A 27,500-nucleotide genomic window follows, 5' to 3' on the forward strand; every position below is an offset into this window, starting at 1 on the left:
CGCTCTTACTTCCTGTTTCTGTTGTGCCTGTAATTCAAAGGGTCAGCCTTGTGTCACGCTGAATATCCCCGAGAACTACGTTAAGGGTACACGTGTCTATGGAGTACTCAGCTACTTGCACGTTAATTTCACGAGCAGGCTGTTCCGTTGATTGGATCAGTTGGAACCCTCGACGTCGTAAGCGACGGAGTGCCATCACACATCCATTCTATGTGATTGCTTGACCTGCTAGACATAGCAACCAATGTAAAAGTAAGTACTGTTGAGTCGTAGGTCTCACAGAGACGGTTACCAAGTTTCCACGGTGTATAAGACACCGGGACCACAACATTCCCTCTGAGCGGGATATCAATCCATGGCAAGGTCACTCATTTACAATTGAGTGAACCGGAACAACGTGCAATAAAGTACTTTGCTCAAGAGCACACCCAACCACCCGGTCTGGAAAGCGAATTTTTTCCCCACAGGAGTTCCGGACCCCAGTAATGAACTCATTTGCATACAGCCAATCAGAGCTCCCCTTGACGTTGCTGTCAAGTTAACATACTCTACTAAGTAAACTCAAGACGAAGAATGGTGTTGTAAGTCGACCGATCGCCAAATTAGGCCTGATTTTAGGAGACAATTAGATAGATTTGCATCGATACTTATTATTGGATTTTGTTAGGGCCTCATATGGTAAAGATGTGGATGGGAAAAATGTGGGTAGATGGTGAGGTGCTAGCAACTCCTTACTGTTTTACAAAGCAAATAACACAAATATACAAATAACTATGCAGAGGCAACCATGGTTGAAACAAGAACAAGAACAACAAGTATTATCAAAAGAGAAAAGGAAGCATGGTCATTCCTTACCCAAGTGACCCTATCTTATCGCCCAACAATTGTTATGCGTTCATAAGCTAGTTTGATAGTTGAGCTCTGATTGGTGCATGCAAATGCGTTCATAAATGGATTGCGGAACTCTCTTGGGGAAAAAAATTTCGCGTCCGGGAATCGAAACGACCGTCTTACGATCGTGAGTGTAACACCCTAACCACTAGGCCAGGCGCTTTCACAATAGCAACCAAACCTGTCACGAATTCCTTTCCATCTTTAAAAATTAAAGTCTCACCTGATAGTGTAGCTCTGGATAGAGTAGATTTATATTGAACGTCTATGAAATTAAAATGTGATGGTCAAGGTTGAAACCTGATCGGATCATATCCGTAATGAAAAGCATTACGCGAAACGACTCTAAGAATTCTGCTATGTGTGTGATCTTCACCACAAATTTTAAAGGCTATATAAGAAGATAGTGTGTTATATTCCATGTTCAGTGCCATATAAAATAAGTGTGCAAATTCACCTAAACCCCTTAACAATAGTAAAATAGAAAATTACAACTAGTTCGTTTATTCGCCATTCAAGAGGCTCACTCTCTACTTCGAAAGTATCAACTTGTGTATCATACATCTATAGAATGCTGTTAAAGAAATACCCACATAATCTATCTTTCCTGCTTACTCCTTTATTACTTCAATTTCTTTCTTTATGACTCACACATTCCCGAATCTAAAGCAAAATAAAAAATCTTTTGTATTGTCTCCATGATTATCGATTATAATACGTACTATTTGTATTGCTTACCGCTATACAATCCACTAACAAACCACATTGTTTATGCGCGAAGAGTAGAGCTTTATTATATCTATTAATACTTCGTTGGGTGATACGAGGCTGAATTATAGCTAGTTTAAAGATGTGTGAATATTTTAGAAGTTTTAGAAGTGGCGCATAGAACAAAAGCTTCAAGTGACAGTACCTGCATATGTATATCGTTGGCAACACAAACTCTTTAATCATAATTGTTACTTTTGCATAGCGATTACGTGGGAGAGACATACGTTTTGTTTCATATATGCTGGATATGAATTCTTTATCTTATCTAAAATATTATATATTACATTATGAACCTTCGACATGGAAGTATGTTTCTACCATATGAGGAATATTATCTTACCTAGATTCACATTGGATTCTACCTAAAGGTTTATGGATTAGCACCTGTACAATCGGAAACTTAAACTGTGAACTTTTATATATATATATTTCTCTTTTTCCTACATCTCTCCATCGTTTCCATAATCTATACCCTCTCACTTTCTTACCATCTGTCTCCGATGGTGGTATATTCCACATGTTCTTGGAATATCCTTGAAACAGCTGTAAGACTTAAAAAATTGCTTAATAATTTTTAATAATGAGAGGTTTTGACATGGTTTAGCTTTCCTTTTTAACAAATGTATATATTATTTTATGTAAAATATTGTATATATATATATATATATATATATATATATATATATATGAAGAAGCATTGATTATAGAATAAACATTAAATTTGGGTCAACGACTTTACATACAACACCACCCCTCAAACATTTAATCATATATAAAAATACCAAGGTCTACAAACACATAAAAACAATACATATGCATAAAACCACAGGAGGCGAAAATATATATTCTAATAAAATACATATAGAATGGCTTATGTATATATAATATTTTATGTAATATATATATATATATATAATATTTTATATAAAATATATATATGCATGTCTGTGTGCGTGTGTGTATATGATCAATTATAGAACAGTTGACCGGGTTAGACTATTGTCACTTCTCACTTGGTATATCTTTATAGTCTTACAGAGAAACTTTTTTGTTTTTACTCTGATTGGCTTAGATACTGTTAAAAACTGACAATCCTAGACCTCATGTTCATAATAGTTATAACATTTTCTTGGCAACCGTTGCAAACCCTGAAATTTGGGCGAGGGATTGATCGTCGATATTGACGGAGTACTTAACATGTACTTTATTTCGTCGAGTCCAAAGGAAAAAACGCAAAGTTGGCACCAGAATGATTTGAACTCAGAAAATAAAGAGAAAGAACCGGAAACTTCGAAGTCCATCTCACCTGGCATCTTGCAAAAGTATAATGCACACGCATACACACACATGAATATATATATATATATATATATATATATATATATATATATATATATATATATATATATATATATATATATATATATATATATATATATATATATATATATATATATATATATATATATATATATATATATATATATATATATATATATATATATATATATATATATATATATATATATATATATATATATATATATATATATATATATATATATATATATACGTATCTATATATTTATGTATATATGCGCATAAGAAGGGACGACCACTAAGTGGACATCCGATATGCTAGAAAGAGATCATCAACGACCCCACCACAAAGAAAAATAATGTTCTCCAGAAAAAATTCAGCAAACAACAGAATTTAAATTGATGTTAATTAAATTAATATTCAATTTATCACCCTCAGTATATAAATATTTATGTATATATATATATATATATATAGATGTGTGTGTATATATGTATATATATACATATATATATATATATATATATATATATATATATATATATATATATATATATATATATATATATATATATATGCGAGTTAAAATAAATACAAAAAAAGGGGGGTTTTTTGTATGATTGTGTATAGAGGAATATATTATTTTGTTGAAAAGAGTTCCAACACTGTCTGTTTTTTATGTTGTATTTATATTCCTTGTGGTATTTCATATTTTCTATACTTTGTAGTATTTCATCATGGCCGGTATGACAGACTTTAACAGACTTTAAACAAAATAATATATATATATATATATATGTATATATATATATATATATATATATATATATATATATATATATATATATATATATATATATATATATATATATATATATATATATATATATATATATATATATATATAAATATATATATATATTAGGGACAAAATCCAAAATTACAGGTAAAAACTCAATTAAAATTATAAAAATTTAAAATTAAATTGAGCTTTACAGAGTAAAATATATATAAATATATAGTTTTAGGGAAAAGAACCAAGGTTCATGAACTCATCGATGAAAATCCACTGTCACATATGAAAAAATTAATATATTAAAAATTAATTTATTGTGCTTTTAATTATTAATTTTTCTATATGTGACAGTGGATTTTCATCGATCAGTTCATGAACCTTGGTTCTTTTCCATATATATATATATATATATATATATATATATATATATATATATATATATATATATATATATATATGTGTGTGTGTATGTATGTATGTGTGTATATATAAATATATAAATATGTGTGCGCGCTTGTGTGTGTGTATTTATCAAATCATAAACGATGTTTATTAGGTAAGCAATGAAAGCAGAAACAAACAAGACAGAGAAGTGAACTCCAATGATTTTAAACAAGTGTCTGTTGATAGAAATGTGACTGAGCTTTATTGAAGCATGATATGAGATTATAGTTTCAGATAGCAACATAATAGGGAGAATATTTAAAAAAAAACATTGGTGAATAGCCAAGACAGCAATCTCACAAAATAATCATAAAATCTCATTGATATGTCTGAAGCTAAGAACCAAATGAAATCTGCACAATATTAATCCGTTTCCCATCTCTGGATAAGCAACATATGCTGGATATTTGCCGCCAACAACATTACATCGATCGTCGTGATGTCTGTGCTATTTATACCCACCTGAGACATTCTAAAATAATCACGTGAATGAAGTTATTCACGTGTATCTATCAAAGGCGATGTGAAGAGTGACGACCTATTCTATTGTCAAGTGGTGTCGATCGAGACAACTTTTGATAAGTGTTATCACTATGAAGTCTAAACGATGTTGAAATATAAAACATTATTAACGCCAGATCACCGCCTAAAACGCATGCGTGTAGATGAATCAGTGCTTCTAGTGACATCGTGGTTTTTATCTGTTGAAACTTATGTGCGTCTGCTTTTCTGTATGTTTGTATGTACGTTTGCATGTATGTAACTACACACACACACACACACACACACACACACACACACACACACACACACACACACACACACACACACACAATATGCACACAGGTGTACATAGCGTATGTCGTTATACGTGTATATGCATACATATATCTACGTCACTTCCTACCTAACCTTTCCAGCATCCTCCGTAATTTAAAAATAGAAACGACGTTCACCGTATCATTACAAACATTCAGTTGAAGATCTCGCAAAACTAGCAGATCTCTTAGTTTCCCCGATTGCAAGATTATATTCTTTTAAAAGTATGTGTCATGAAAAATATATACGAAATAAACTGGCTTCAAATTATAGAGGGAAATTTTATTTCGTTTTTCTAGCAAACAATGCTAGATGGAATATATGTTCAAATTTCGAGCAATTTTCTTTTCTAAGTTTATGTAAAATCCCGTTTATATTTTCAGGCTGGCTCCTTTTCATTACAATTTATTGCATTTCCTTCAGAGCACACGGTTGACTTTAGAAACTCTTGCATATTTCATTGTTTTGTATTCAGAGGGCATGTTACAAATTACTATCTTCACCTGAAAATCTCTGCATTTAAAAATTTTAAATAAAATATTTAGTTATCTACTTGAGGGGACAAATTATTATTGGTATAGATACGAAATAATAATTATGGAATAGAATAAAACGGCGAGCTGGCAGAATCGGTAGCACGCCGGGCTAAGCGGCATTTCATCCCCTTTTACGTTCGGAGTTCTTTCGGAGTCGATACCATAATTAACAGTTGAACACTGGGGTCGATGTAATTGACTTAACCCCTACTCTAAAATTGCTGGCTTTGTGCTAATATTTGAAATCAATAATTACAGTATAGAATATATTTGTTTTGAAACCAGTATCTGTAAATGTCGTTTGTATAAATTTTGGATATTAAATCAAAGTGCAGCATGCTATATCTACTTTAGTTTTCTAAAGACCGCAAGGAGTGCTGGTTTTGCGTCTGATTTACATTTTAATGGGAATGTTCGTTTAATATGGCGCACATGCAGGCTCCATCCTCTCTCTCTCTCTCTCTCTCTCTCTCTCTCACACACACACACACAAACACACACATACATATGCATTAATTTACATAATGTATAGCATAGACAAGTAAATAAGTAAATAAAAAAGTTTATGAATTTTAGTACATAAATATATGCACTTGACACAAGCTTTTAGTAAGAGATGATAGTTTCTATGTTTGTGTTAGGTATAAAAGCACACCCAGATGTGTTTTGTTTTTGTACATTGAAAGGGGAAACATGATAATTCTATTGATGGGATTTTAATTGAATTTTGATCACATACACACACATGTGTGTATAGGTGTGTGCGACTCTGTGTTTATTTCTACCTATTCTTTCAAAAAGGTTTAAATAAGATGATTTAATGAATTATAAATATGATTGTTCGTTTGCTTCTTGGAGTTCCTCTTATCGCTTCATTACGTCAAGTTTCTCTTATAATTTGGAGATGCTAGACCGTATTTTCACAAACCTGAAAGGAAAAGTATATAAAAACCATGAGAATTTATGTTTTGATTAGTTTCAGAGATATCTTTCACTACACACAACTCTTTTGGTTGTATATTCAAGACGGCTGTATAAAGAAGTGCCGATCGCTAAACGTGAAAGAAATCTGTAGAAGAGGAAGACCTAAGAAACGTGGGACGAATTGGTGAAGACTGACTTTAAAATGTCGAGGCTTTTAGAGGCGATGACGGGGACCGAGACGAATGGCGGTATACTGTGAGAAAACCCCATACGTTCTGTCCGAATTTTGAAGAAAGAAAACAAGTAATCAAACGTCATATTTAATTGAAATTTGATCATCAATGTACTTTCCCTGATTATCTATGACTTCCTTCTATCTATTTACAAGCTTTTTAATCCTATCAATGTAAAACTCTTTTGGTTTCAAAGCAAAGAGCTCTGAAATGTCAGTTTCGACCTTCTCGGTTGTGGTTGAACTTTTTCCCTTTTACCAAGCCACTGTTTACGACGTTTAACATTTCGATAGAAGATCCATTTTTCGTCACCAGTCACAAGTCTATCCTCCTGACTTGCGAAAGTTATGTTCCCCAAATGATTCTCTAAACTACGAAACAAATGGTAGTCTGAAGGAGCAAGGTCGGGAGAACAAGGTGGATAAAGAATTTTTTCCCAACCAAGCTCTTCGATCTTCTGTGATGCGATTTTGCAGTGTGGAGTCGTGCATTGTCCTGATTAAACATCGCTCCTATTCGATTCACTAAAGCGGGGTTTTTTTCAATCTAATTTGAAATGGAATATTCTCTCTATTTCTTTACCTTATGACAAAGGTAAATCTTTTTACTCCCTTTGTAATAGTGAATTGTCTTTTATCCTATTCTCAAAAAATCCCTTTATAAACACGTTTATAGAACGCGTTTATCGTTGCAAACATTGGTAGAAACATACCTTTAGTTCCTATAAGTGATTTCTACCATTCTATAAAATTCGACCTTTGACTGATTTCTTACATTCCACTAAATATATCTACTTCCATTCCTTTAAGCTTTATTCTAATTCACCTATCACTCTATAATTCTCCACTATTAGTTTTGTGCTAATTTCTTTCTTCTCCTTCACTTTCTATAACCTACCTTTCACATTATATCTACTAACGGTTTTTTTAAAAAACCGTTAGTAGATATAAGACTTGATAGCGTTCCCTTCCTCATATACGTAGTCAACACATTCTGTTAAAATTTCTTATTGATGTGTTTGGCTTCTTTCTTTCTCTGATGAGAAGATTGCATCGTATTACACCATTTTATTCCTTCTGGAATAATACTAATGTTGTCTTTGAAAAATATGTTGGAAGTAAAAGAATTTGTATAACACTTACGTTTAACTCCATTTATTTATTTATCTATATTATACCAAAACATTTCACCTGAACCTGGAATTTCTAACTTTATAAATAGGTTGTTACATCCTTGTTACTTGTGTGAACTTTTGTTACCCTCGTAACTGTTTATTTATATTTTCTGTGTTATTTGTGAACACTGAAAAAATACACATAGATTTATATATATATATATATATATATATATATATATATATATATATATATATATATATATATATATATATATATATATGTTGTGTCTTTGTGTCTGTGTTTGTCCCCATCACCGCTTAAGAACCGGCGTTGGTGTGTCTATGGATTTCTTGGATAAACACCGTTTGACTAATGGTAGCATGAAAATGTGGACTTTAAATCTATTATGATGGCGATGGTGAATTCTTATTTCTGAATGCTATAAAATCGACAGAACAAGTATCAGTTATATTCCGAGATTGTGAAAATGGATTACGCTAAATGATTATTGAGGTGGAAGGATACTGACAAGGTTGTTGGCTGATGAAATATTCTTTTCATGAAAAGAATACTTCATGTCTAAGAATAACAAAGATATTGTCCATTGTATAGAGACAAAATGAGAATTCATAAAGGAAGAAATAAAGACCGATAAAATCAGTGCTAGGCTTAAAAAATAACACCTGTGGTCAATTTGTTCGACTAACACCTTTCAAAGCATTGCTCTAGCAAGAATATATATATATAAGATAACGTACGAAATTAGACGTGACAAAGTTATCGAAAACTCTTTCAATATTAATTGTATAAACGCCTGCTTGACCATAAATATCGAGCGTATGTAATGTAATATTTTCCATTAAGAATGCAAAATAATTTCGGGTACTCTACAACCCATAATCAAAGGATAATGCGATATTCTGTTGTTGATTCGCTCCAATATTAGGTTCCTTTATTTCTTCCTTTATGAGTTCTCATTTTGTCTCTATACAATGGACAATATCTTTGTTATTCTTAGACATGAAGTATTCTTTTCATGAAAAGAATATTTCATCAGCCAACAACCTTGTCAGTATCCTTCCACCTCAATAATCATTTAGCGTAATCCATTTTCACAATCTCGGAATATAACTGATACTTGTTCTGTCGATTTTATAGCATTCAGAAATAAGAATTCACCATCGCCATCATAATAGATTTAAAGTCCACATTTTCATGCTACCATTAGTCAAACGGTGTTTATCCAGGAAATCCATATTCCTTTCTACACAATGTAATCATTCCCCATGGTCAGACACGTTTTTATAGAATGGAATATTAATAAGATACAGTAAAATATTTTGTCGAACAATCCACCTTTTAAAGACTCTGTTCTGCCTGTTATAACCACAGTGCAGCTATGAAATCTTACCTCTCAGTAATATCGTTTATAATTTCTGGACTTAAATCGAGTGATTCCAACTCCTTATTTAAATCATTTCCAACAGCTCCTACGAAAAGAAAAAAAACAAAAAAAAAAACAAAAAAAAAAAACAAATAGAGCTATAATATTTTGTCGCAGATTTTATTGTAAAGTGATATAAATGAACGTAGAATAAGGAAAGTTCTGGATAGCTGAGAACGCGATGCAAATTTTTAGATTAAACATTAGTTAAAACTTTAAAACGCGAAAGCTCTAGGTATTCTGAAAATACGATACACATTCTATTACCAAATACAAATTCAATCTCCCTTTTCGTGCCAGTAATACCTCTTTGCCGATAATGTCTCGGAGAAGAATATATTGCTTGGATCAGTGTCCTTGGTTTTCGGCTCACTCAAGTTTAGATAATATATTTTCTTTTTATAGATAAATTACTGTCTATCTATCATTGATTTACTTCTGTTCGATGGCTGTGTAGCAGACGCAGGTACAGGTGTATGGGTTGGAAGGTCACTTTGCAACCACATGATTTTACGTTTAGTCCCATTGGGTGTCACCTGAGGCAAATGATTTACGTTTTAACCCCGGACCGCTCATTACTTGTGAATAAATTTGTCAGGCGGAAACTGTGTGAAAGCCCGACGTACATATATAGATACATGTTTGGGTGTGTATTTGTGTGTGTCTTTGTGTATGTGTTTTCTGCCACCGTTTGACAGCCGGTATTGGTTTGTTTACGTTACAAAACCTAAATACCAGGATCGACTTGTTCGACTATAACTCTTCAATGTGGTGCCCTATGGTGGTTGCAGTTCAGTGACTGAAAGGGGTAAAAAAGATAAAAGATATATTTTGAATGACACGATCTTGATGGTATGGCAGTCAGGTCCTCGTCGGCACCATGATTAACCAATGAAGCTAAAAGGCGTGAAACTAAATGCACATCGATCAGTCTGAAGTAGATTATTAAAGCATCGAAAAATTTCACTTAATACTAGTTTCAGTGGATACGAAAACTGCAGTATTCTAATTGACAGCGCTTCCACATGTATCACTTTACAGATGTTTAATTACAGATGTTTAATTACAGATGTTTAATTAAAACATCAAACAAGCTAAAGCTACCACTATAGGTGGGTACGCAAATGCTACATGCACTGCCCTCTTTCGTGGACTAATGAATAAAAAGAGGTTAGTTTGATTGATAGGAGTATATAATTATAGATAAATAGTTATCCATAATTTTATATCTTCTAATTAGGATATTGAAATACTAACCAGCATATGCAGACGCCTGTCGGATATTTGAATTATTTAACGCTTTCTTATTTTGTTTCACATTAATCTGAAAATAAGAAAATAATTTACTGAACAACATGTTTAGAAGACAGCCATTATTTTCCAATTGTTGTTTTGACGTTAAATTTTATATTTATGTTAGAGAGGGGGAGTGCTAAGCAGTAATAAATAAAATTGTAATGTTATTGTCACTCCGAATATGCCTGAGGCAAGTTCGAACTGGGGAACAACCTACTCACTGCGTTTTGTCACGGAGAATGTATCTCGCTTGTTGACAAATGGTATTTATACGCCTAAATCAGCTCGCAGCGCCACTTACCTAGACCGTGAGATGCTTGCATTTCGGAGTAGTTATCTTCTCATCGGTTACAGACACCATCCAGACGAAGCTATGAACTGATTGAAGAAATTGGCTCGCTCATGATTTTCTAGGTAGATGGCGCTGCGAGCTGATCTAGGTGTATACACACCATTTGTCAACAAACGGGATATATTTTTCCTGACGAAAAGCAGTGAGTAGGCTGTTCCCCAGTTCGAACGTGCATCAGACATATTCGCACTGATAATAACATTACAGTTCATATCATATGTAAACAAACAATTTTGTTTTTGAAGCGCTGAAATGTATTGCAGGCATGAGAGGCTGGTTGCTGGCAGATTTTTCTGCCCTGTAAGGATTTTATCCTATATATGCTCTTCTGTCAGTACTTTCGTGTTGAAAAAATATATCTTTGTACTTGTATTACAATTTATATTTATGATAAAAGCGAAATCGAAGAAAAGAGTTGATTGGACATCGATATTCTGTCGCAAGGTTAATCGTTTGTAGCTGAGTGAAGTGAAGCAACGTGAAATAAAATGATTTGCTCAAGAAAATTGCACGCCTCTCTCCGCGCACATCGGTCGACGAATGAAAACCACAATACGCGAGTGAAACTCTCGAACCATTTAGTCACGTGACTTCTTTATATTATCACAGATGTTTAACTTTTCATTTAGCGTAAAAATTAATATTTCTGTCGTACTTACCCCGTCCAACCACTGCAATGAAGGAATTTCTTTCACCACATCAGCGTGATAATATTTGTACTGGTGCACAAAGGAATTACATTTCACCGTCAGTTCCGTCAGAGATGCAAGATTTTGAAGATTAATCTAGTTTTAACAATTGAACGAAATCCTTTGTTATTGAGGGTCAAACACAAACATACAGAAAGAAAAAGAGAGAGAGAAGGAAAGGGAGAGAGTGATAGATATATATAGAGAGAGCAAGAGAGAGAGAGAGAGATTGTCATGTCTTTATAAGAAGAGGGGTGCTAATAACTTCGACACATCTAGAGCTAGCTACCTATGGGATCTGAACACCAATTGCACATCACTACTTTCACGTGGAGTATCGCGGAGAAATCTACGCCATATGTAAATTGATCAAAGAGATGCAAGCTATGTATAGCTGCAATATCACTCATGCTTTTTAGATCCAAGTATTCGACAACATTACTTAATCGAAGATCTGAAAGATTTAGCAAATGCAAGCACATAGACCAGTTTCTTTTGTCGAGCTGGAAGACAGCAACTTCACCGGCCAGAGCAGCTGTGTCGCACACTTTGGCTACTTCGCTGTTAAACTATTCGACATTAGCCAGATTGATTATGATTTCCAGTGAGAAAGGGAACACAATTCTCGGTTTTCTTCGTTCTTTTCCCGTTTCTATTCACCCTTTGTCTTTTTACACATTTTGTGCCATCATTCTCCTCGTTTCCTCTCGTGTTTTCTCATGGACCAAATTCTGGTTTTCGAATACATCTAACCATGTGCCCTGATCTTGAAGGATTATTTGGACGAACAAAACACATCATATAAATCTGCAGAATTATTTATTGCGTTTCCATGGCATGAAAATATTACTGACCCTTATTTAAGTATTATATATAGCAGTTCCATGGTAAAAAGCTTGACAATCGGTGTTGGTCTGTTTACGTCCCCTAAACTTAGTAGTTCAGAAAATGAGACAGCAATAGAATAAGTACCAATAGAATAAGTACCAAGTGTGGTTCTTATATTACCACGCTCTTTCGACGAACCGTTAAGTTACAGAGAGGTAAAGAAACCAACGCCGGTTGCCAACTGATGAGATGTATTCTCATCACACACCCACATAGATATATACATACATACATATATATATATATATATATATATATATATACAAACACACACACAGGTATATAGATATACATACATATATATATATGTGTGTGTGTATATATATATATATATATATATATATATATATATATATACACATATATGTGTGTGGATATATATATATATAAATATGCGAGTAAAAATAAATACAAAAGAGGGTTTTTTTTGTATGATTGTGTATAGAGGAATATATTATTTTGTTTAAAAGAGTTCCAACACTGTCTGTTTTTTATGTTTTATTTATATTCCTGCAAAACCAATGTGGGATATAGAATATGGAATATACAATATATAATATAATATACAATATATAATATAAAATAAAAATGGATGGTACTATGAAATAAAGTATTGTATGTCTTATTGAATATATGGAATATGTCTTATTGAATAGATGAAATATTGAGTGTTCAATATAGGGAGTAGGGAGAATTCACAAAAAAAGACGAAGACAGGTGGTGTAGAAAGCAAACGGATGTATTAGCATAACGCTCGAGAAGTGAAAAAGTCTTTAACGTTTCGAGCCTACGCTCTTCCACAGAAAGGAACACGGAAAGAAACAAGGAGAAAAAAAATGGCTAGCGATCTATCATGGCGAATCATATATATATATATATATATATATATATATATATATATATATATATATATATATATATATTTCGACGGGCTTCTTTCAGGTTCGGCCAACTGAATCCACTCAGAAACCTTTAGTGGTCAGCCCGGGGCTCCAGTTGAAGGCACTTGTCCAAGGTGCCTCGCAATGAGATTGGACCAAGAACCATGTAGTTGGATAGAAATCTTCGTAGCGCACAAACGAATCTGTATAACCAGATTCTCGCTGTGGCCATTTATTGTCTCTGACGCCGATGGGACTGGGGCTTTAGATTTCTCTGTTTGATGTAGCATCATTTGATGTAAGTTATTAAAGCTGTACTGTAGTAAATAATATACATTTCTTACATTAGCTCAATATCCATTCATTGTAAAACTTCACAGGCAACTGAATCATGACGGTCGTCGGTTGGTACTTATTTCACTGGCTCAGAAATGAAAGGCAAATTAAATCTCAATGAGATTTGAAAGCAAAACATTAAAAGAAGCTACTCTATCATTTCTGTCATAAATACCCTTCGATATGGTAAATTATATTTGGGAAAATAGGCCAAGAAAGAATGACGGTATATTTAATTGTTTTAGAATTGCATAGCATATCCACAGTGAAATATTGTATGAAGTATACATTAAGAAATTCCCAATTTGTTGAAAATTGATCACTGTTATCAGATTATTAAATCAGCTCCATTTTCAAACTGGTCATGAAATAAACCAGTCTCTTATCCTCAGGATTATATCTGCTGATATTTGTTTATGAACTGGAAATTGCTGCGGCATAGCACGGCCAAAGTCTATTGTATAATTAGTACAGGAAATGGAGGAGCAATGGCCCAGTGGTTAGGGCAGCGGACTCGCGGTCATAGGATCGCGGTTTCGATTCGCAGACCGGACGTTGTGAGTCATTATTGAGCGATGAACACCTAAAAGCTCCACGAGGCTCCGGCAGGGGATGGTGGCGAACCCTGCTGTACTCTTCCACCACAACTTTCTCTCACTCTTACTTCGGGTTTCTGTTGTACCTGTAATTCAAAGGGTCAGCCTTGTCACACTGTGTCACGCTGAATATCCCCGAGAACTACGTTAAGGGTACACGTGTCTGTGGAGTGCTCAGCCACTTGCACGTTAATTTCACGAGCAGGCTGTTCCGTTGATCGGATTAACTGGAACCCTCGACGTCGTAAGCGACGGAGTGCCAACAACAACAAGTACAGGAAATAAAGCGGCAGGAAGGCAGAGTTCCTAACGTATCGGACAAAATACTTAGCTGTATTCCTTCTGATTCTTTACGTTCTAAGTTCAGATCCCGCCGAGGTCAACTTTGCCTTGCAACAATTGTGAATCGATTAAATAAAGTGCCAGTTAAACATTGGGGACGATGAGATCAATCGATTATCACTCGCCCTGAAATTACTGCCCTTGTGCCAAAATTTAGAAACCTAATTAGTACAGAATACAAGGTGGTAAGTCGTCAACAAAATTGTTAAAGCGCCGGACAAATTGCTTAGCACCATTTGCCCCGGCTTTTTTAACATTCTGAGTTCAAATCCCGCCGAGATCAACTTTAACCTTTCAGCCATTCGGGATCGAAAAATAAAGTCCATCGTCTACTTTATCTCTAAAATAACCATAATTTGAAGTAATAAGTACAAATTAAGAGATATTCTCTTCTCTTTTATTTGTTTCAGTCATTATTCTGTGGCCATGCTGGGGCACCGCCTTGGATAATTTTAGTCGAACGGATCAACCCCAGTATTTATTTTTTTTAAAAGCCTGGTGCTTATTCTAGCGGTTGCTTTTGTGTTATTGCGAAATTACAGGGATGTAAACACACCAACAACGGCTGTCAAGCGGTGGGGAGGGAACAAATCCAGGCACAAAGACACATGCACACAGACAGACACACATACGCACACGTACATGCGCGCACGCCCCCTACAAATATATATATATACACAGACACACATATATACATATACATATATATACATAAATATATATATATGCATATATGCATACCATATAAATAAATAAATAAATATATATATATATATATATATATATATATATATATATATATATACACGTCAGTCTTCTCTCAGTGACTTTTAAGAAGTAACATTCAGGAATGTTCCTTGTAGAGTAAAAAAAAAAAAAAAATGATGTAGCATTTGCGCGGATATTTCATGAAAGGAATTTTTGATGTTGTAGGACTTACCACTTCTTTCCACGAATCAAGTAGATTAAATGATATATTCAAGACTTCTAAATTAGGAAACTGCGTACATACATGTTCTGTTTCAGTTAATTTATTTCCTTGTATCTGTAAATCTGTTAAATTTCTGAAAATAACGTTAGTAAATGGATTAGAAGAATAATATTTAGCGAGGAGCATATGAATGTGGATATTATCTTTTAAACAAGTCAATCTAAATGTAATTATATTTTAAAGCTCAATAATACTTTTCATGTGCTAATTAAATATTTAGTGAATAATCAGTTGTTAATTATACTAATTTCATGTTAATTGGGCTATCAGTTAATTACGATATTAATTTCCTTAAGAGTTAATTAATCGTACAAACATGACAAAAGCAAGAAAGGAATTTTTCTACTAATTGACAATAATTACAATTTGCTCTCATGCAATGTAAGCATGTGTAATTTTACATTAACACACACACACAGATACACAAACACACAAGTTCACACACACACACACACACACACAAACACGAAAACATACACACAAACGCGAACACATACATATTCAGACACGTATAAAGAATTTGGTTTATTTAATTTTATTCTATATCATGAATTTTTTTTAGTAAAACGTCGTTTGTTAATTTTAGGACGGATTAATCAGTGGTTCATTGCATTGCCGAAGGCGGGAGCTACAAGAGGCCGGGATAATAAATATTGCAAGCTATTTTTGTTCGACACACCAGTATGTTAGCAATTTTCTCACCGATGTTTATATAATTCATCAATGCTCCGTCTGCTTCGACGACAATAGTTCCCGCTGAACTGATCAACGAAATTAACATGCAAGTGGCTGAGTACTCCACAAACATGCATAACCTCAATATGGTTCTCAAGAAGATTCAGAGTAACACAGAATGTGACAAGGCTGGCCCTTAGAGATACAGGTACAACTAATTCTTGGCGGCTGAGCGGACTGGAGATACATGAAATAAAGTTATCTTCCTCAAGGAAGATAACACCGCCAGGTATCGAACACACGATCTTACGATCCTGAACTGATCCTGAAGCACAAAACCACGCACTTCACCGATGTTCAAACATACGTACGTACACATTCGTAAATACAATTATACAATCATACATACATACATACATACATACATACACACTACATATTTCTTTTGTTTCTTTTCCTTGTTCCAATCATTGGTATAGTCTGTTTTGTGGGGCACGATGTTCACGGGCTTGTCTAACAAGTCGGCCCCAGTACTTATTTTTGTAAAGCCTGGTACTTATTCTATCGGAAATCTTTTGCCGAACCGCTAACGTACACAAACGCAAACTCGCTCACACCGGTTGTCAAGTGGTGATGGTGCACAAACACAAACAGAAATATACATATATATATGTATACATATATATATATATATATATATATATATATATATATATATATATATATATATATATATATATATATATATATATATATATATGTATGTATATATATAGTGACCGCGTGTGTGTCGTTGGCGATTTTCTTTCTCCGTCTTCCATTCTTTGGACTTTTTCTATATTTCTGATGAAGCGCTCCGCTCGAAACGTGAAATCCTCTTTCTTTTCTTTCCTTTCCTGAGCGTCCAATAATATTCCACTTATTCCACGTCCTCGCGCTGTGGCTTGTTCGTGACTTTTCTTGCTTGCTCATATTTAGATTGAATATATATATATATATATTTATATATATATATATATATATATATATATATATATATATATATATATATATATATATATATATATATATATATATATAAATGGATATATACGAAAGTTAGCACATAAATGTGAAGCAAGGTCGAAAGAAATAGTGCTCTAATACCGGAGGTAGTGTAATATGCTTTATTATCAAAGCTGCAAAAACATCTCAAAAATATCACAAAAAAATCCGCTACTCAGAGTTTCACATTCCCGTTCGTCGGACAATCTAAACTGACTGACTAACGGGAACGTTAAACTCTGAGTACCAGTGAACATGGTGATCCAGCAAACAAAGGTTGTGAGTTCGAGTTCCAGACCGGGCTGCGTGTTGTGTTCTTGAGCAAGACACTTTATTTCACGTTGCTCCAGTTCACTCAGCTGTAGAAATAAGCTGCAACGTCACTGGTGCGAAGCTGTATCAGCGTTTGCCTTTCCCTTGGCTAACATCGGTGGTGTGGAGAGGGAGGCCGCTTTCAAGTATTCAGATGAAGTTTGTAATCTGAAAATAACTTTATTTTTCCTACCAATTTCAGATACCCTGAAAGATATCATGGCCGATGCACTCCCTCGTCTTGCTAAGTAAGAAATAAGATGTATTGTTATTCTTTAAGATATTCCACTTTATTTTCATTTGAATGTCCTGGCAAAATATATAAATGCCTGTATAGACCCTTTTTGCCGATAAAAGTTCAATGATTTATCTCGTTTCAGTTTATTACAAGTTCAGCATGTTTCCACTCCAGTAGCAAGATTTGATAGAAACGCCCGGTTCATAATGCGAATGTTGTGCAGATGAAAGCACTCACCTGCGGTTATGAAATTCTTCCTCATCCTCCTTACTCTCCCGATCTCGCACCATCTGACTTCCACCAACAAGTCTTTTTGAAGGGGAAACACTATCCGGATGATGATGAACTTTTCGAAATAAAGTCTTAGATCCAGACGCAACCTACCGACTTCTACAGACGAAGTCTTCACCACTGCATAAAGCGATGGGAGAAGTGTGTCACCATTGGTGGTGGCTATGTAGAGCAGGACTAATAGGTATGTCAAGTTTCGTTTATCCCAGTCCTTGGAGAGTGGGTCAGGATAATTTTTTATTGAACACCCCACGTATATACTAACCCCTATTCTATTGGTGAGAAATTCGAAAACTAAAACTAAAAGGTACATTCTTACAACTTTTCTTGAACCTTAGTTCTAAGGCTGGTGAAGCGGTTTCCAAGGCATATTGGTGACCGAGGTCAAAGCGTTCCCCTAAAGAGTACACCGCTCTGTAGCAGGTTCAAGTCCAGGAATTCTGAGGGCAGCGGGACACATCGATTACATCGTATCCTGTACTTGACTGGTACTTTATTTTAGTGAATCAGAAGGGATGAACGTCATGGTTGATCGCGGCAGGATTTGAACTCCGAACGTAAAGAGCTGGAAGAAATACGGCAAAGCATTTTTGTCCAATTCTCCACCAATTCTGCCAGATCGCCGTTTTAGAAGCTACATACATAAAAAGCTATACCAAATTATAAGCAATGATTATAAGCAATTTCGATCATGGCTAGCATGTGTACCTCAAAACAAAAAATCCCAGTCCTGTGTGGCGGGAACGTTACTTCGTTGATGACTGGCTCTGATTGCATATTGTATATTGTGAGAAGAACGGCACCCTACCATTGTAACCAACACTGATATCGTTTCCATGCATATTTATAGAAAACATGATCAGTGACACCAACAAAGCAGTTGAAAAAGAAATCAATAATATAATTACACTGGCCTACTGTCAATATCAACCATTAACTAATTCATGAAGTTTGGTATTGCCACACCTTCAATAATAATATTCATTATAAAAATTCCAATCAATAACAGACATATATTTAACAAACAGCTTTGACACTAATGTAGAAAGATTTTATTAGAATTACGTAGTTGCGACACATATTATTCTTACAGCCTCGATTCTAATGTATAAAGATTTCATTACGATTAGGTGCTTAGCTGAGAAACGTATGATTCCTTAGGTCCGGTGTCGTGAGATAAAAATCAAGTTAACCAAATCCTTCTGAATTAAATATGATGACCGAACCATATCATCATTGTATTTAGCATGACAAGAAGAAAACAATTTTAGGTGGTTTCATGAGAAAAGTATTTTAAAACATCTAAAACATGTCGGCACGACAAAATTGCTTAAGCCTAACAAAATAGTCTTGCCAGCATACCAGTCTAAATAAACGAATTAATGTTGCCGTCTGTATAACAATCACGACAGAGCAACAGACTTATTGATTCTATAACAGGTTCCTGTCATTGCCAATTTTCACATACGAATCCTGAGTAAAAAAATGTTATGGCGTTATATACATACATACATACACACACACGCACACACACACACACACACACACACACACACACACACAACACACACACACACACACACACACACATATATATATATATATATACATCGTTACTCATGTAAGTGCCCAGTTCTCCCAGGTCCAGTGTAATTTAATTGGTATTGCATTTAGTTTTGGCTGCTGATAGCACAAGGCTTGGGACTTTTCAGCATTAAACTGCATACTATTCTTCTCAGCCCACTTGTATATTTCACCCAACTCACATGGTAGGTTCACAGCGCCTTCTGGGCTCTGTATCACCTGTGAGACTTTTCTATCATCTGCATAACTTGTGACCGTGGCTATCTGTGTGGCTGTGGGCATATCTGAGAGGGCCATTATGAACACTAGTAGTATATGTATATATATACATATACATACATGTGTATATATATATGTATATATATATATATATTTATATCTACCTTTACATGTACCTATCTATCTACTATCTATACATGTATATTAGAGAGAGAGAGGGGGGAGAGAGAGATAGCGCAAATATCAAACTATTAAATTTTAAAAGTAAAAGGTTCTCGGTGACTTCGAAGTTTCGTTTTTTTTCGCTTTTTGGTTGTTCTTTTTGGTTTTATATGATCTTTGGCAAGTTTCTCTTTCAGTAAGTGGAGCTATGTTTATGTATGGGAAAGATAATTAGGTGTGTTATATTTATTTATTTATGCGCCCTTTTAAAGCCTAGTCAGGCTCATGGGCCCGGTTTCCCGGTTCTTGTGGCGTATGTGTTCCCCCCGCCCCCAGCTAGACGGGACGCCAATCCATCGTAACATTACTCAAGAAATAGGAAGAAAGAGTGAGAGAAAGTTGGGGCGAAAGAGTATAATAGGGGTCTGCCACCTTCCTCCTTTCCTACATAACTATTTCCCCGGCTCAACAACACCATAGCTGGTTAGCATTATCAGAGCTCCACCTGCCCAAAACCCATCTTGCCAAAATCTATATAAAGTGAAAGAGAGCTTGCGAAAACAATATCACCCCTTTTCTAGCAAAAGTTAATAAAACCCTATTCTACTAAAATTATTGATTAGTTATTCAGTTTAACTTTAAAAAAACGTTAAAATTAACTTGCAAAACATGCATTAATATATACACCTATATATATATATATATATATATATATATATATATATATATATATATATATATATATATATATATATATATATATATATATATATATATATATATATATATATATATATATATATATATATATATATATATATATATATATATATATATATATATATATATATATATATATATATATATATATATATATATATATATATATATATATATATATATATATAGAGTCCCTAGTAGCGTGAGCCATTTACGTGTGTGCCCTTAATAGAAATAAATATATTTAAAGGAAATAATTAAAAAATTTTCCTTTATGGGGTTTTCACGCTGACTACTTGATAAATTCTTATAAAGATTTTATCCTATTTTAAATATATATATATATGTAGGTGTATCATATATATATACACATACATGCATACATATATTGCTCATCTTAAACCTCATGGGTGCATTTGCACTCATAAGTTAATACAATGCAGAAAGAGTGTAAAAGTGGTGAAAACTGCAATTCTAGCTGCACCAAGTGTGAAAACTTAAAGCATCATACTTACGGATGTTTTCCTGCACTCTTGATGTCTCCCAGATTATTCCCAGATAAATTTAAAGTCTGTGAAATAGATACCGGTGGAGATTAGTCAATGGAACATTCTTCAGGAAAAGTATTGCAGCAGCAGCAGTTGTAGTAGTAGTGGTATTATTATTATTATTATTATTTTATGTTTGACTTTTGTTTTGCATTTGTACAAGTTGGATCCAAGTCTCACCCAGAGACCTCAAGAGACAACAAGTTAGAAGTTCATGTAGGTGTTATGCCTAGGGTACCATATATTTGGATTTGTACAGTTTTGTTCAAGTGAATGTTTAAGAAACCAAAAGAAAATTATGTTTGCTTTAAAATTTGAGATCACATAGACAGTATTTTACGTAGGATATGGGCAGTTCCCATGAGCACTATCTTTTGGACTTCAGCCATTTTGGGGTTTCCTGGTATCTGAGCTAGGTAGTAATCAGCCCGTTTCGCTGTCATTCCCAGGGCACCTATGACAATAGGTATTGTTTTCGTCTTCAGATTCCACATTTTGCTAATTTCTATTTCAAGATCTTTATATTTGCTCAGTTTTTGGTAGGTCTTGACAGATACGTTTATATCAATTGGGACAGTCATATCAATGAGGAGGCATGATTTTTGTCTGAAGTCTTTCAGTATGATGTCTGGCCTATTTGCGTCTATCTTTCTGTCAGTTTGAATGGTGAAGTTCCAGAGGAGTGCAATGTGATCATTTTCAAGTACTGGGGGTGGTTTGTGTTCCCACCAGTTTTTATCATGGGGCAAGTCCAGGTTTTTGCATATTACCCAGTGAATATATTGTGCAGCTCTATCATGCCTGTTGAGATACTCTGTAGGCGCAAGCAGACTGCACATGGAGACAACATGATCGATGGTCTCATTTTGTTGTTGGCATATACGACATAATGGGGAGCTGCCGTTCTTTAATATGTTGGCCTGGTAGTTCTTTGTAGGTAGGCATTGATCTTGGGCTGCTATGATAAACCCCTCTGTTTCTGATTTCAATCCAGAGGCCATTAACCATTGGTGGGTAAGGGCTTTGTCAATATCTGCATTATTCGCTCTCTTTGGGTATTTGCCATTGAGAGGTTTTTCATGCCATTTTTCAGTCATAATAGCTAAGGCAGCAATTTTAGCACGGGTTTTCAAGCGCTTAGCTTTTTCTGTAGGTGTTTCTAGTTCGTCTAATTCTTGAATTTGTTGCAATTGGAATTCACTTAGATATTCCTTTGCCTGTTTTGTTACTGAGTAAGATGCTTTCTTGCTTTCATATTTTAAGACAAGTTTTAGCATCCAGTCCTCAGAGTTTTTCATATAGGTGTCTAGGCCAATTGTGGCTACCTTCATTGATAATGCCAGCTGTAGTAGTCCTCGACCTCCCTCTTTTCTTGGCAGATAAAGACGTTCTATATCTGCCTTAGGGTGGTGCATTCTATGCATTGTCAACAGTTTTCGTATTTTTCTGTCAACATTACATATTTCAGTAATTGACCAGTTAACGATGTTGAAACTGTAAGTCACGACTGGTATGGCTAGAGCATTGATCGCTTCGATCCTGTTTCTCGCGTTCAGCTCTGTCTTCAGTATTGCTCTCACCCTGCGATAACATTCTCTTCTGATCCTTTCCCTCATCACTGAGTGCTTGATATTGTCCCCTTCAATTACCCCTAGGTATTTGTAGCTCTCCGCTGGTTCTAACTCTTTTATGACATTTTGCTGGTCAAGGTTCACATTAGATGTATTTGTCATTTTTCCTTTGATAAAGATAGCTTTTGCACATTTATCAAGGCCAAATATTATTATTATTATTATTATTATTATTATTATTATTATTATTATCATTATTATTATTATTATTATTATTATTATTATTATTATTATTATTATTATTATTATTATCATTATTATTATTATTATTATTATTATTATTATTATTATTATTATTATTATTATTATTATTATTGTTCAGTAGTTTTATTTTTATAACGTGCTTTCACTTCACTACCGAGAGCAGCTCTGTGTGCCTTGGGTATGTGCTGTGGTTTGCTGTGGTGCTCTTATGTTTACTGTATTGAAAGTGTTTTGCGTAGAATGTGTGCAGTACCCAGTAGTGCAATTTTCTGTATGTTATATATATTTGTAAGTCCTGGTGTTTTTGTTATGTATTTGTCTGAATATTTTTTTTATTATACCTAAGGCACCTACTATGATAGGAACTGTTTCTGTTTTTAGATTCCACATTCGAGTTATCTATTATTATTATTATTATTATTATTATTATTATTATTATTATTATTATCATTATTATTATTATTATTATTATTATTATTAGTAGTAGTAGTAGTAGTAGTAGTAGTAGTAGTAGTAGTAGTAGTAGTAGTAGTAGTAGTCGTAGTAGTAGTAGTAGTAGTAGTAGTAGTAGTAGTAGTAGTAGTAGTAGTGTATTTTTGTTCTAGTGCATTTTTAACCTGTTTGCTCCTTTAGAAATATTTGTTTAATTTTTTGCAGATCCTGAAAAGACGATGACGTTTGTAGATCAGTTGATGCAGCTTCTTCATAGCGGCTGTGTTTTGCTGCTTGTGATTGTGAAGGTCATTCCAAGTGTGCCAGTGGAAGAAGTGAAAAGCATATTGATTTTTGTGTGGTAGTGGCAAAGTGGTGGGAAACGTTGGAGCAAGCATTGGTAATAATACCGTTGTTGCTGTTATTTTTATTTTTGTCTTCTCTCAACACTTTTGTCGTTGTTATCGTTGCTTGTTGTCACTGGAACCCCCCTCCCAATGATTGCTGAATATGGAATATTTCTTGTAATTATTCGTTGTCTTGCTTCTTGGTATTCACAGCGGGGCTGAATTCTCCAAAGAATTTTCGATTAGCACTATTCTTTTCTTTGGCTAGCAAACTTTTCTCGACAGGTGATATTTCAGCGTCACGGCCACTATAGCTACTTCGCATCGTTTCTTACAATTTAGAAGTCAAATATATCGATACTTCACTTACATTACAAGAAAAGCGAAAAAGCTGTGAATACCATAAATGCGTATGACACTGTTTTTCACATTACAGTTTTTTCAAAGAACTTTCACACATAGGAGTAAAACATTCCAATGAGGAACGTTTTAAAACCTGGCTTAAAATTATAACAATGAGATACTTATGAGTGTGGCTGGGATACAATAGTTATAAAAATTTCCATAAGAACGACTTCCATAAAATTGAAGAGAAGATTAGTCAGGTTACTAATTAAATGAAAACTTATTTTAATATAAGGAACAGCAACTTCCAGTCGAAACATCATGGTATACGTGACGTGAATTCTATCAGCCACCTATTAGATTTTTAAAATTTGTAATTATAATCAATAATTTCTATTGTAAATTTTACATATACATATATATGGAAGTATAATCGCCACCCATTTTTCTTAATACTTTAACTTACATCGTTAACCCCTTGTAACCTAGCATATATCGTCACCACCATCACCATCATCATCGTTTAACGCCCGTCTTCCACACATGCAGGGGCAGGATAGTTGACAGGGGCCGACCAGGTAGATGACCACCGCCGGCTATTGTGTTTTGGCAGGGTTTTTACGGCTGGATGACATTCCAAATGCCAACCACTTTACAATGTGGACTGTAGATTGATAGATAGATAAGTAGACACACACATACACACGAATTTATATATATATTTATATTGTGTGTGTGTGTGTGTGTGTGTGTGTGTGTGTGTGTGTGTGTGTGTATGCGTCAGTGAGGATGTGTGTGATTGTATTTATCTTAGTCCCTGTGAGGCTATTGTTTTATCAAAAAGCAAAAGCAACCGAGGTGAGGTTTCGATATGAAAACATAAAAAAAAAACGAAAGTTAAATGTCCCAAGGCACTTTGTTGCGGCACTAATTCTGCCGTAAGAAGGGCAGAAAGCAAGACAAAAAAATAGAAAAGAATTGCGTGGGGAGAAAAAAGGAGAATGAATTCTTGAAATTTTCTGATACGCAAAAATAGTAAATATTAATTTGTTATATGTAAAAGAAGCAGTATTACATTAGAAAAGGGATTTACATAGCATGCCATTAGGCACATGCTGCTGACAAAGTTCCAATTGGTAGAAATGAGAATCCAGTAATCCCACAACAGTTACTGGACAATGATATATTTTTGTGTTCTTTAACACAGTACGTCCATAAGAGATGTTATCTCCAGATGAATACTGTATTTAATGTGGCTTTCAGTGATGTGTTTGCATGAAGTATGATACACAGATTGCTCTAGTAAGTATGATTAACAATGTAAATGAATTTACCTGTAAAGTTGTCAATTCGCCTATGCCAGATATATCTGTCAGACGATTGTCACTAATATCAAGTTCTCGCAAACATTGACAAGTTGAAAGATCAGAAAGATTTGAAATGTGATTGCTGGAAGCTGCAAGTTCTTCTAAATCCGGTAAAACCTTTAAAAACTGTAGTTAAAAAATATCATCACCAAAGAAAATATCATCACCAAAGAAAATATTCACCAAAGCATATAATATGTATCACTGATTTATCTTGTATAAAAGTTTCTTTAAATAAATACAAAAGTAAAATAAATATTTTTTTCTTTGTATACTGAAAGTGTTGTAGTGCTATAGTCTGAGATCGGTGCAGATTTATATAATTTATAATCAGACATTTATAGTGTGACCATCTCTTGAGGAATAGCATCCCTTGACTATATTAACCAATTTGTGTTTTATACGGATGAGAGTGCCTGTATTGAGGGTGACTCGACTGCTATTTCTAGCAACTTGAGTGAACACAAAGGTACCTTTTCTCAGCCTGGTCAACATCTGTTTCTATAGATATGCATATTTTGTCAGCATCTGTAATTTTTGAATATTTTGTTTACACTAAGGCGGTGAGTTGGCAGAAACGTTAGCACGCTGGGCGAAATGCTTAACGGTATTTCGTCTCTCTTTACGTTCTGAGTTCAAATTCTGCAGAGGTCGACTACGCTTTTCATCCTTTCGGGGTCGATAAATTAAGTACCAGTTGCGTACTGGGGTCGATCTAATCTCCTGGCCCCCAAATATTTCGGGCCTTGTGCCCAGAATAGAATAGAATATTTTGTTTACATTTTTATTTCATACGACAATCTGGCATCAGGGATTTCATGGAGGGAACTAGATTTCGTTCTCCGTCGGTCTCCACGATGAGCATTCGTTTGTTTAAACATAAATTTATACTTGTGAAATATGTATGGACATTTTTCGTATTAGCAATATTCTTGATGTGAACTCGTGTGTTGAAACACATTTTGTTGTATTTTGGGAGGGTCATTTTGCTGATTATAAACACACTCCCTGGATCTATTTCACATCTTCATTAGTCATGTGTAACTTAGTTAACTATTTTGCCAATTAACCAATCGATTGTTTAATTCATAATTCAGTCATTTAGGCTTTTGTCATTGATTGATTAATGGAACGATCACTGAAGTAACCGATTAGGTTATTGGTTAAATACTAAAGAAATTGATAAATAAAAAAAAGTGAAAAAGAAACATTGCATAACGTTCATTATTAGGGCATTGACCCTCCTGAGATGCAACAAAAATTTCACACATACAACAAATATTCTGAGATGTAACAAAAATTATGTATCATTAACACAATTCTCAGCTTGACTCAGCATGACAGCTATATATCAGATTAAAAAAACAACAACAAAGAACAGGCAGAAAAATCGAATCTATTACTGGACTGACACCTTACTTATCGATCTCGAAATGATGAAAGGCGAAACTAACCTCATTGAGATTGGAACTCAAAGAGGAGAGAAAACAGCATCAAATGTTTTAGGGCATTCTATTCGATGCTCAAGCGATTTCTATTAATTAATTAAAATAATTCTTAACGTAGACACAAGTGCAAAGGATTTGGGGAGAGGTGTCAGTCAATAAAATCGACACGGCACTTGAACTTCACTTTATTTAATGAAGCTCTAAAGGATGAAAACTAAAGCTGAACTCGGTGGTATTTGAATTCAATGTAAAGAGAGATATAACG

At 34.2% G+C, this 27,500-nt stretch overlaps 1 protein-coding gene across 1 annotated transcript in view; it reads right to left on the minus strand.

Moving 5' to 3' along the window:
- Window positions 1-4,398: 4,398 nt before the first annotated feature.
- LOC106873641 (uncharacterized) overlaps window positions 4,399-27,500 on the minus strand; it is a 69,503-nt gene continuing 46,401 nt past the window's right edge. Inside the window, exons 8-14 of the mRNA XM_089353404.1 lie at window positions 25,755-25,913; window positions 21,429-21,484; window positions 15,618-15,741; window positions 11,605-11,730; window positions 10,555-10,621; window positions 9,265-9,343; window positions 4,399-6,506 (exon numbers count right to left, since the gene is read on the minus strand). Of these exons, the coding sequence (XP_089209530.1) occupies window positions 6,470-6,506; window positions 9,265-9,343; window positions 10,555-10,621; window positions 11,605-11,730; window positions 15,618-15,741; window positions 21,429-21,484; window positions 25,755-25,913 (648 nt within the window). The 3' untranslated portion in view covers window positions 4,399-6,469. The remainder of the gene's footprint in view (window positions 6,507-9,264; window positions 9,344-10,554; window positions 10,622-11,604; window positions 11,731-15,617; window positions 15,742-21,428; window positions 21,485-25,754; window positions 25,914-27,500) is intronic.

Source organism: Octopus bimaculoides, chromosome 6 (assembly GCF_046866305.1).
Source record: "Octopus bimaculoides isolate indiv1 chromosome 6, ASM4686630v1, whole genome shotgun sequence".
In the NCBI taxonomy this organism is placed as follows: Eukaryota; Metazoa; Mollusca; class Cephalopoda; order Octopoda; family Octopodidae; genus Octopus; species Octopus bimaculoides.